Source organism: Penaeus japonicus, unplaced genomic scaffold (genome assembly GCF_977035675.1).
Source record: "Penaeus japonicus unplaced genomic scaffold, GWHDUDI00000001_assembly GWHDUDI00000033, whole genome shotgun sequence".
In the NCBI taxonomy this organism is placed as follows: Eukaryota; Metazoa; Arthropoda; class Malacostraca; order Decapoda; family Penaeidae; genus Penaeus; species Penaeus japonicus.
In genome coordinates, this window is record NW_028234435.1 from 3,731,918 (window position 1) to 3,743,868 (window position 11,951).

The following is an 11,951-nucleotide window of genomic DNA, read 5'->3' on the forward strand; positions in this document are numbered from 1 at the left end:
GGATCCTTCTTCACTTGTGTGGTCAACTTCGCCATCGTTGAAAGGTCTTTTACCTGTGGAGGAAATTAAAACAATTGTAAAAATAATTACCATCAAATTTCTTAAGCCATTAGTAGTTGCAGTCATGTTGTGCTGATATCTCTTAACCATACGAATAATATTCTGTGTGAATCTTACAAAAGACATATCCAGATTATTTCCATGGGAAAAAAATCTAACTTGTTACAGTTCTAAAGAGTAAGAGATAGTAATTCTAACAAGAATTGTATATTCATTTGTTCTATGATATTTCTATTTTCTATTGATTTATACTAAACATTGAGATTTTGCATAAGCCCAATGTCTTTTCTTGCTTTAAACTGATACAGCTCTTTGCAAAATTAGCATAAAACTATTACTTTGTAAATCTCTTATTCCATACCTCTAGTAATGGATCTCTATTAAGGGGCATAATGAATCTGTTTACCTTAAGATATCATACTCAATTCTGGAGACAGACTGAGACCCCATTATAGGTGGGCTTGAGCTAATTGTTCCCTACACAAGCCTTGACAGAACTTTTTGACATAAACTATATGATCGTGTTTGCTAAGAAAAAAAAAAAATAAGCACATTCTCTCTTCTTGAACTTATAATTTTAAAATCAGTGTCTTATATGTCTGTTAAGTTAAAACTTTATGGTCCTATAAAAACCCTGAAGTCAAATGAAGCCCAATTGAATACAAATGAATGTCAAAAAATACATATGAATCTAATTTATAACACAACTTCAGCCATTCACGATGGATGATATCATGTCATTAGAATATTTCTGACATGATGGATGACGTCCTATGACATTTTTTTTTTTTTACTTTACCGAGAAAATAAAATTAAATATCAAACCTCTTTTGGTTGCCCCTTAGAACAGGGTGGGTTAAAAATCCTCTGAGAGGTTCAGTGTGGCCTTGCACCATAGGGAATCTCTCAGCTAGAAGCTACATGTACTTGCAATATTGCAATTTTACTGCAAATTACAAGTTTTGGTCATGACCCTAAATGCTTGTAAAAGCTGTATTCATGACATATTTTGGGTTACATGGATAACTAAGACAACATAAAAACTCAGAAATGTCATAGAACATTAATTATTACTATATCTAAGCTATCTATTCATGCATAAAAACAACAACAAATGACCCAAAATTAAAGTATCACTGAATAAATGTTCAATAATGATGTCATGTGGCTATTCTGATTTCTTATATTCTGTGTGTTACCTCACACCACTATATGATGTACCATGAATACAGTTGTTGGAATCATTCTCTATGCCTGAGCTAACCCTTTCATACTTAACCCACTGGGACTTATATTTGCCTATTACTGATAATGCCAGCAAGATTATAAGCGGATATAAATAACTCATATCTAGCTAACTGTGTGCACATAAAAAAAAGACAAGATACCATTGCTCTCTTTTCCTTTCTTAAATATGTGTATGTGTGCGCAAATGTGCCTACATATGTGTGTGTGTGTGTGTGTGTGTGTGTGTGTGTGTGTGTGTGTGTGTGTGTGTGTGTGTGTGTGTGTGTGTGTGTGTGTGTGTGTGTGTGTGTGTGTGTGTGTGAGTGTGTGTGTGTGTGTGTGTGTGTGTGTGTGTGTGTGTGTGTGTGTGAGTGTGAGTGTGTGTGTGAGTGTGAGTGTGATATGTATGTATATAAGTATATATATAGTGTTATATATATTATATATATAGTGTATATATTAGTATATATATATTTATATTATTAATTATAAATATATATGTGATATATATTATATATATGTATATATATATATAATATATGATAATATATGTGTGTGTGTGTATTAATATATAATATATATATATTAATATATATATATATAAATATATATATATATATATATATATATATCAATTTGTATCCCCAAATTTCCAACTATCTGGACTAGGGAGGGTAGGAAATAGACAAGGTAAATTGCAAGTTAAAAATAACTAATAACAACAAACACAAACTGACAATTATCATAAATTATCTGTAAATGCCACCTGCAAGTAATCCCCCAACCCTCCGCCCTATGATACAAACATCTTCCTGTTTTTTGCAGCAGGATAGGGCAAAGGACACAGACATAGAGTATTGTTTTTATCTAGGTCGAGGTGTATTTTGTACTTAGGTATAATTGTGGAATATATTAGTGCATTTTATGTAATTTACCTCCAAATGTCCTTGATCTACTTCATACCCTACCATGCTATCGGAGCCCAGATTGTGGGAATTATGGTGGAATAAGGGTGAATCACGGGTAAAATCGATATTATTTGAATAGTAAAGTGTGAAAGAAATCAATTGATACCAATTATGTGATATCTAACAAGGAGGCTCTGTTCTGAAAATTGACTATTGTATCCAGAAATAACTTTCATCATAGGTAATAGCAACTTCCAAGAATAATACTAACTGAACCAAAAAATATTTAATCTGATTCATCTAAACAGTCATGAAGGACTTTGAAGTATATACCAGTAGAGTTACATTACCATTTTTGCAAGTATTTCACACTTTTTCTACTTCAGTTTCTTATTCACATGGAGATCATCGGCTGTCGTGCTCGTGGTACTACGATGTAAACAAGACCATAAGACAACACGTGTTGTTTTCAGGAATCGTAGATGAGGCTAAATATTTTCTTATGTTCTAACCTCATCGCACCTTCAACTTATAAATCATTGTATCAGCCTATATCTACAATTATTTAGTTTTATCTCAATTGTGTTTGTGGTTCCTGACGGTAAACTTAATAATATTTTTTATAATCTAAAAACAAATCCATTTTCATCCTGATAATGGTGTAAGGCTACAAGTATTGGAAGATTACAAACGTAGAATTAAAGTTTGTAATTATAAATGAATAATATTGTATTTATCCAATAAGCCATATGATACCAAATGAAATACGTTTTTATAATTCAAGTCGAAATTTTACCAGAATTAATTATAACAAGTAGATATACTGTCATATTATTTTGTAAGTCCGTAGCCCTCATTGTGACCGTGGCAGTCTGTCAGAATGAGTGACTGAGAGTCCCAACACCGCAACCACCACCGTCAATTTATCATGGAAACAACAGCTGAGAACTCTCTTCCAGTGCACTTATATGGAACGTCATCATTGTGCTTCGATAAAGATGATTTCATGAAGGTTGACCATTAAAAAAAACTTAATTTTAGCATAATTTTAGTCTCCTCTTTTCCTCTTATTTTTGACGTCTTTCGGAACTAATGAAATGTGTATATATCATATACTTATTGTCTACATTTTACTAGAACGTCCTTTAAGTAATTGTCAAAGGAAATGCAAGGTAGCAATAGTGGAGGACTCGGAAAATATAACTTTTATGTGGTTCAAGAGGGATACCCAGTCTTTAGCGAGGGCCTAGTATTAGTCTGCGGAAACCAATTGTAACCGCTATATTGGCAGTAATTAATGTTATTTTTACAGAGTCCATGCCTTTCAGTACTAATGTCAAAGGCCAGCAAACCTCCACCATGTGTATTGGGGCAAGATAGAGCTTTTAAACCTGGTGATATAATGTCAGAAATTAAATCTATTCAAGCTCAGTCTTGTGCAAGTATATATGGTGGAGATTTTAATTGCTAGTATGCTGCGGGCAAGAAAGGCATAGTTGTCACTTGACAGCATGGCACTGTCATGGCAGTGACCATTGGTTGACACTCTGCTGGCTTTCAAGAGGGTTGTAGGAGGTGGATTTCTTGTCATCTCCAGCTAAAATTGCCAATACAAATACTATAGTTGATTTCTGTGGACTAAGACTACTATGTTCAAACAGCAGACACCACAAGCAAACCATCAATACCTAATATTTTAGTCACAATATGACACACACAAGGTTTAACTCATGCTCACAAGTAACAGAGATGGGGATTGAAATAGGAAACCCACTCCTTATTTCTCCACCATCATTCCAAAATGTGTGTTTGCCATGGTATCACATTAAATTTTTGGTTTAGGAATAACATATATACTATAAAGTCTATTAACATATTTAAGATATTCAACTGCGTCTGCCAATTTTATCTACACTTGAACACGTATTTATGTAGTTTCTATCAATTTATCTAAAACCAGCCTAGATTGTGGGATTGTAGACCAATAGGGAGAAAAAAATGTTCATAACTGTATTTCTTAGATCAAGTAATATCCAAATCACATGCTTTTATTTTAAGTATGAATTTTTTTTTCATATCTGATATATTGATACTTTACTGATACCAATGTATAATATGATTATATGCATTCATTGATTATCTTAAATTTCAATATAATAATTAATTATGTTTTTCCAGAATGACTTTTCGGTGGACAATTTTGTCCGAGTTCACCAGGCCGCTGGGAGTGGAGGCCTGGAGACTCTACGTGATGATTTAGGAGTTTACCTGAAGATCCTGCGGTCTGCTATGATTGAATTAATCAACCGAGATTATGCTGACTTTGTTAACCTCTCCACTAACTTGACTGGTTTAGACAGACTAATTGAAGCTTTAAAAACACCACTAGGACAGCTTCGGGAGGAAGTGTTGGTAGGTATTCATCTGTAACATAAATAAGTTTGAAATATGCGTAATCTCTCATCACTGATATTGATACATTGAAACTTCTGCAGTCTTTCTTGAATTGTTTCTCTTCAACTCTATATTATAGATTTAAGACACCCCATTATATCTTTTATCAGATACTGTTCTTATGTGTAGTTTCCTTTTACTCTTCTTGTTTGTCTAAACGAAATTGGAATATTGTATTGTTTTAGAAACTTCATGCACCATCATTATATATCAGGCAATTTTATTAACATTTTATTGAAAAGGATAAACATTTATTGATATATTGTGTGTATATTCTTGACAGAGTGTAGAAAAGTTACTAGATGATGCAATAACTACAACATCTCAAGATTTGGAGAAAAGACAGGTTTTTACGAAACAAAAAGCCATGTTACATCGCCTGACTCAAATATCCAACAGGTAAAATCCTGATATTACAGTTGATAATGTTTTGCTTAAGTTATAAAAGAACAGCTAGTGAAACAGAGAAAATTTTTTCTTTTTTCTTCTTCAGTATATGGTCACTTGAATAAAGAGTCATTTGTTTGCTTCCCATTCCATTGTTTGCAATATTTGTGGGGATTTTTTCTACCAGCATCCAAACTATACATTTCCCAAAAATATTGCTATAAAAATTGTGTTAAAAAAAACTTTCCCAATGAATATAGAAAGAAGTATAGCAATTCACTAGGCCCATTAGTTTTGGCATTATAGTAAGAAAAAAGGTGGAGGGGGAGGGAGGATTCCAGTAGGCTTATACTGGACCTTCCTTGGGATCCAATTTTTTATTTAAGAACAGAGAACAGGCTCATTTTATTCAGAAAGACAGTGCAACAGGAGTACCCTTACTACTACTTTTTTTCTTTTTTTCAAATTTTACATTGCATTGTTACAGTGTTCAAAGTTTATACATCTTGTAAAAAAAAAAAAATGTTATGTGTCTTCAATAAAGAAAGAAAGAATAAAACTGGGTAAGAAATAGTGTCCCATCTTCCTATCTCCCCCACCCATCTATGTTTTCCAACAGTCATTCTGGTTTAGGCAAGCAGGTGTATAAGTTGAGCTTATGTATCCAAATATCATCTATGTACAACATTCAGATATATAATTTTCTTATAAATCCCCCCCCCCCTTTTTTTCAATCTTCCCACAACTAAAGTTAATATCAGAATTACAAAACATTACTTCTATATATGATACTGTAAACTAAATGAATGTACTCAATTGAAGTACATGTTGTAATAGGAGGAGGAGTAACTTTCATGGGGCCAAACCCATAACCTATTAACGACAGATGACACAATATGTCAAGCGATGGCAACACTTGGCCATGTTTTTGTGAGATGGTCACCTTAATCCAGTTACTTAATTACCACCAGATTGGACCGATTAGAGGCTCTCTTGAAGTCTGGTGGCAAAGAAGGGAGAGAGACACTGAATGGGTATGGAGAAGGAGGCGAAGAGGGTGATCTTGTTGATCGATTAGCAGCTGAAGTGAATCATCTCAATTTTTTGGTGTCACACTGTGAAGGATCAGCTCTCCTGGATGTCTGCAAGCCAGTATGTACTTTGATATTTGTGCTTGATTTTAGGATCTGAGAGAGCCCAAGATGTTTAAAACAGTGATAATAATAATACAGGATTATGATTTGAAGAAATAGATCAGAAAATAGTAAGAAAGAAATATAGTGTGAGGATTTATATTTGGAGGATGTAACAATCAATCTACATTTCTTTTTCAACAGAGAGTAGCCAAAGTCTGCCAGTTTGTAGAGCATGGATTGGAACGAGGATTGCGTGAGGGGGTTCTGAATAAAGATCTTCCTTTGCTGAGGAGAACCTTGCGAACATATGCAAGTCTCGGCAGTGTAGCACATGCTCACCAACTTGTCAGAGAACTTATTAGGAAAAACTTGGAAGATGTAAGCTTTGAATTTGTTATGATTTTGAGATTACTGAGGCCTCTAGTCTGTTTCACCTGATCTGTCCACAAGTATCAGTGTTGTGGCACATTTGCACATTACTGACTCGTCATTGGTTGAAAATCATAGTGTTTGATGCTATTAGTTAGTTGTGATAAATACTGAAGCTATTAATTCAGTAATATATTTGATGTAGATATAAAAGAACTCTTACTTATTCATATCTAAATTCCAAACAGGCTGATATGGATTGAGTTGTGTGTGTTTGCTATGATAGGATGTCAACTTCAATGACCAAATCAATGGGATTTTGAATATTACCCATGTAATTTACATGCAGTATATTATCAAAATCTCTTTTACTAGCACTTACACTGCTATATATCTCTTTATATACTTCAAATGAGAGAAAGAATTATTATTCAAATCCCATTGTTCTTTTACATGTGATCAAACTAGAGACTTTGGTACAAGTTTGCCTTTCATTTATTTGCATTACATATTATCGGTGCAAATTTGCATGTTTGGGATTTATGTGTGAACGTGGAAGGGTTCTTTGCACGTCTACATATTCAAATATATAACTGAATTAATAGCTTGATATCAGACCCATTGATTATCAGCCAAACAGAAATGCGCAGTTGCCACGTATAGCTAAACTTACAGTAGTCTATAGTCACTGAGGATATTTTTGTCATTTACTATACTGGGTATATTTTGTTAGGTATTACCAAGCTCAAACATTTTAAGAGCAGGGCCAGTATACATAACTAACCTTGACATTGAATTTTTTAAATATTACCAGGTCATCAGTGAATCAGCATTACGATCAGACCCCCGTGGTTTACCTGGAATGTACGCCAACACTTTGAGCTCTGTGAATAGTGTGTGTCAACCACTGCTCCAAGTCACCACAGGACAAGGGTTTGTTGAATGATTTTAATAAAAAAAGATATTGTTTTTTCTCATTTTCTTCATTAGTTCAGGTCAATTTTAAACTTTTTTTTGCAAACGATCACGTTTTTGATGGGTAGATATGTATTTACATTAGAAAAGACTGCTTACCAATTTTCAGGGTCCTTTTATTAGTGTAACGTGTCAATAAATTACTTTAAAGTATACCTTATACCATTGTTGAAATTGTACAAAACTGATTCCTAGCAACTATTTACTACTATCCTCATCACAATTTTAAACTTTTTTGGCAAAAGATCATGTTTATGATGAATAAATTTGTAATTACATTAGAAATGACTGCTTACCAATTTTAGGGTTCTATTATGAGCATTATTGAAAATGTGCAAAACTGATTCCTTGCAACTATTTACTACTATCCTTATTTCCAAAAGAAGTGAATTTAATCTAAATGATAAAATAAATCTAATCTAACTTTGAAACTTGCACTTGACATTACTTTGGCCTGAATGTAAAAGCACCTGCATTTCTGCCTAATTACTTTATGGATGGCCTTTGTTAATGCAGTGGCCCTTTCCACATTTTGTGAAAGCAAGGAAGATGAGACAAGGCATTCTGTAGTGCTGCTTGTAGGTGTAAGTAACAGATTGTTAAAAAAGAAAAAGAAAAAACGTAATCTTGGCGCATCTTGCCGTTTGTAAGAATGCCATGATATCATTTTTAATTTTTAATTCACAATGAGAGATTATGTTAGATCTGTTTTAACCTGAGTAGTCAGCAGTAAAAAAAGAAAATTTTTTTTTTTTTTTTTTTTTTTATTATTATTATTATTATTATTATTATTATATGTGTGTGTGTATGGTTGTCTGTGTGAGAGAGAGTGAGAGTGAGAGTGAGAGTGAGTGTGAGTGTGAGTGTGAGTAAATTAAAGTCATTTATATAAAAGTTTTATTTTGCAAGGATGAAAATATTCCCTACAGGTCAGATGTGGTCAGAGGGTACAGTTTCTTGATGCGATCTGCATGGCCTGAAGTTGTTACTGCACTAGAGACTGGCACACCACACATTTTCAATCCTGGAAACCCAGCTGCTTTCCACCAGGTGAATAAGATGAAATTGATATGCAATATATCCATATTTTGCTTTCTATTGGCAGGATGTTGTTTTCATTGATTTTCATTGTATATCACAATTTCAGATTAAAAGATAATTATGGAGGATTTATTTATGAAAAACTTTCTTAACAGAGATATCTGGAGACTGTGGAGTTTTTAGAGGCTTTTGAGAAATTGCTTGGGAATAAAGAGAAGATTCTGGAATTTAGAGAAATGCTGGAGTACAAGAATTTCATGGAACACTGGAATCTGCCTGTTTACTTCCAGATCAGGTTGGATATTTGAACTTGTTTGCTTTTTCAGGTTTGTTTGGACAGTGTCTGAAATAGGAAAAATAATGAAGAATATTTCACTGATCAGTTAATTAGTTATCTTATAAACTTTATTATATGAATGCAGATATCAAGAGATAGGGCAAGTGGTTGAATGCAGCTTGAGCCAGAACATAACCGGGCTGACAAGGGCTACAAGTAGCAGCGGAGATTTCATCTTCTCTGCCACTCAAACTGTGTGGGAGAGCCTTCTCAAATGCTACTCTCTAGAAATTTTTCTGCCTCCTCTCCTCCATCGCTTCTGGAAACTGACACTGCTAATATTATCTCGTTATAGAACATGGGTTGTCAGTGTGACTGACAGTATGAAGGTAAGGATTTTGATTTTGATTTTTATCGTATTTTTGTCTTTTTATCTTTTTTCACGTTAAGTGTTCCTCTTGTTTTCTTTATTCTTTTATTTTTTTTCTAGTGGAGAATGCTCATTACCTTTTTCTTTCTCCTTATGAGTGCCATAAGCTTTATTGTCTTTCCCTTAAATCATAATGCTGAAGTAACTTGCCTACAATGAATAACAAAGCATGTGAATATTAGGCTTTAATCATGATTTTGCTTTCCAGACTTCCAAGTCATCTGTACAAGCAAGCAGGTCCTCTGGATATGGACCTTCGCCTTCCAAACCCCAAGACCCATCAAATGTAGCAGGGGATAAGGCTAGTGATACAACAGAAAAACAACAAATGCACATGCCTTATGACAAAAATTCAGCAGTATGTCTGATTCATGACATACACAAGTTAACCCAGATGTTGACCCTCTTGTATGATCAGGCCATTGAACCTAAAGTTTGTTTCCTCCCAACTGATAAAGTGACTGCTATCAAGGGTAAGATGTGCCTCTGGTTTGTACAATGGAGCTTATTTACATATGTTTAGAAACTACTGTTGTTAATTTCCAATTGATGTTATTACTGAAACTTCTATTTTCATGATATAAATCAGGTTGAAGGCAAGCCACTAATGAGAGTCTTGAAATAGTTTAGTACTAAGAACACTACCATCAAATTATGTCAAGCATATATGCATAGATGAAGGAATTCATCAGTATTTAATTAGGTGAATGACAGTAGCTAGTGATATAGGACTATGATACATGTACATCCATTTTGTTATATATCTTTTTTTCACTAGATAATAATGATAAAATTGATATAGTGTCATGATGAGAGTACTATTAGGTTTATATTAAAATATTAATCTTGAAAATGTAATGATAGATAAATTTGCAGTCCATTTCTGTTATTATAGTTTATCCTTTTTTTTTAAGTCAGTAGATTTTAAAATTTTGTCCTTTTAACAATTCTAACTTTTTTTCCAGATGAATTGTCTGATCAGGGTGTTAAATTGACATCATTAATCAATGGGCTCAGTGAGGTTATAGTTCAGTCACTGGTAGAGGCAGCAACAAGTTCTCTAAGACAGGTTGGAGACACACCAAGACTCTACCGTCGTACAAATCGTGTTCCTCCCACAGCCCACCAACCTTACATAGCAACAGTTGCCTCAGTTCTAACCACATTTAATAATGAAACAATAGGAAAAGTTGATTCTCAGCTGCTGATCCACTGGCTAACACGAGTCTGCACAACTGCATGTGAACAGTAAGTTGCTTCAGTAAAACAGATGAAGAGCATTGTATTTAGTAAATATATTGCAATAGTAGAAGTAGAAATTTAATTTGATTAACATTAATTTAAAACTCTTTCACTTTACCAGATACAAATCGCTAACATATGATGTCCTGAGCTCTGTTCATAAAATGGAGGAAAGCTTAAAACGTCTCAAGCGTGCAAGGGACAGAGGAGCCCAGGGAGGTGCAGAGGTCACTGGGGGGTTATCAGATGATGACAAAATTCGCATGCAAATCTGCCTTGATGTTGAATTCTTTGGAAGTCAGGTAAAGGGAATTTTGATTCACTTTGTTCTTACTTTTTGTTGTACATGTTGATATTAATATGATATTCATAAGATATAGTGTAATGATTATCATTGTACATTCTTTAGTTAATTCATGGTTTGTCTTTTGCAGATGAAATCCCTTGCAATTGATCTGAACATTGTCGATTCATTTGTCAACCTCCTGACAATGGTACAAAATGCTAAAGAGGGCAAGTTTGTGCCATGATGTATGAATGTTTGTTTAAAAATCTATATATTTATATTTTTGTCTCTCAGTGTTGCAAATTGTATTATTATTAATAATAGTTTAATTGTACATAGGATTTTGAATGGATTGTGATTGGTATTGGAATATGCTTGGGGTGGGTGTATCTTGTGTATTATCTTGCACTGATTATTAAAATATGCTGTATGCTGAGGGACAGATGCTGAGACCATTTCTGTGATTCCTTTAGGTTAAAGCTGAGAAAAGAAATCATTTGGGGAAACATAGGAGTCTTGGAAAAATTTCTAAGCTCACAGATATCATATAGTTCAACTTAAATGCACAATTCAGTTGGATGACTGAGCTCTGAATCATTCTGCCCCACATTGAAATATTGTTTGCATATGTAATTCATGCTAGTGTGGTGTGGCATATAGGTATCTATGGATGTACAGAATTGTTGAGAATTACTTTAGTAAGTAATAAAAGATATATATATATATATATTCAGACTGTTTCATATGTACCATATACTCAGAAAAGTATGTGACAATGCTTAGACCGAAGTTTGTAAACTTTTAATGAATTTCACGCAAACAAAAAAGTTTGGACAACACTTGGCTTAAAACAGCATATTCATCAGGTATGGACAATATGCCTGTGAGATGATGTGGTTTATAAAATATTTTTTTCTAATATTTTATCTTGATATTTCTTTAACCCTGCCAGGATAGGCCACATCTTAACCCATTGCAGATGGGGGATATATCTGCTTGCCCAATCTCCAGTATAGGCTTTATTTTGGAGCGAGGCAGCTCCATGCAACATACCTTGACTTTTCCCATTCTCTTTCAGTTACTCATTGTAAAAATAGAGCCATTTTTGTGTGTTTTATTCTATTGAGAGACTTAATGTGTCATATCACAGACTACCAAT

At 33.7% G+C, this 11,951-nt stretch overlaps 2 protein-coding genes across 2 annotated transcripts in view; one reads left to right on the top strand and one right to left on the bottom strand.

Annotated features, from left to right (window-relative positions):
* Positions 1-2,679, bottom strand: part of Noc1 (Nucleolar complex protein 1) — a 12,242-nt gene extending 9,563 nt beyond the window's left edge. The window contains exons 1-2 of the mRNA XM_086556751.1: positions 2,546-2,679; positions 1-53 (exon numbers count right to left, since the gene is read on the bottom strand). The exon at positions 1-53 is cut by the window's left edge and continues 247 nt beyond it. Of these exons, the coding sequence (XP_086412877.1) occupies positions 1-53; positions 2,546-2,548 (56 nt within the window). The 5' untranslated portion in view covers positions 2,549-2,679. The remainder of the gene's footprint in view (positions 54-2,545) is intronic.
* Positions 2,680-3,037: 358 nt separating this feature from the next.
* On the top strand, positions 3,038-11,716 carry Cog2 (conserved oligomeric Golgi complex subunit 2). Its single transcript, XM_043036371.2, has 13 exons — positions 3,038-3,207; positions 4,374-4,607; positions 4,933-5,048; positions 6,008-6,188; positions 6,374-6,550; positions 7,356-7,474; positions 8,446-8,566; positions 8,713-8,852; positions 8,980-9,223; positions 9,473-9,737; positions 10,230-10,512; positions 10,628-10,808; positions 10,941-11,716. Exons 1-13 carry the CDS (start codon positions 3,124-3,126, stop codon positions 11,034-11,036), a joined length of 2,241 nt encoding a protein of 746 aa, XP_042892305.2. The 5' UTR covers positions 3,038-3,123; the 3' UTR covers positions 11,037-11,716.
* The last annotated feature ends 235 nt before the right edge of the window (positions 11,717-11,951 follow it).

What these genes read in the sequence shown, in the direction of transcription:
- Cog2 (XM_043036371.2), top strand. Translation starts at nt 3,124, where the DNA reads ATGGAAACAACAGCTGAGAACTCTCTTCCAGTGCACTTATATGGAACG. An exon ending in CTGACTCAAATATCCAACAG is followed by an intron (nt 5,049 to 6,007) that starts GTAAAATCCTGA and finishes AATTACCACCAG; the next exon opens with ATTGGACCGATTAGAGGCTC. An exon ending in CAAGTCACCACAGGACAAGG is followed by an intron (nt 7,475 to 8,445) that starts GTTTGTTGAATG and finishes TATTCCCTACAG; the next exon opens with GTCAGATGTGGTCAGAGGGT.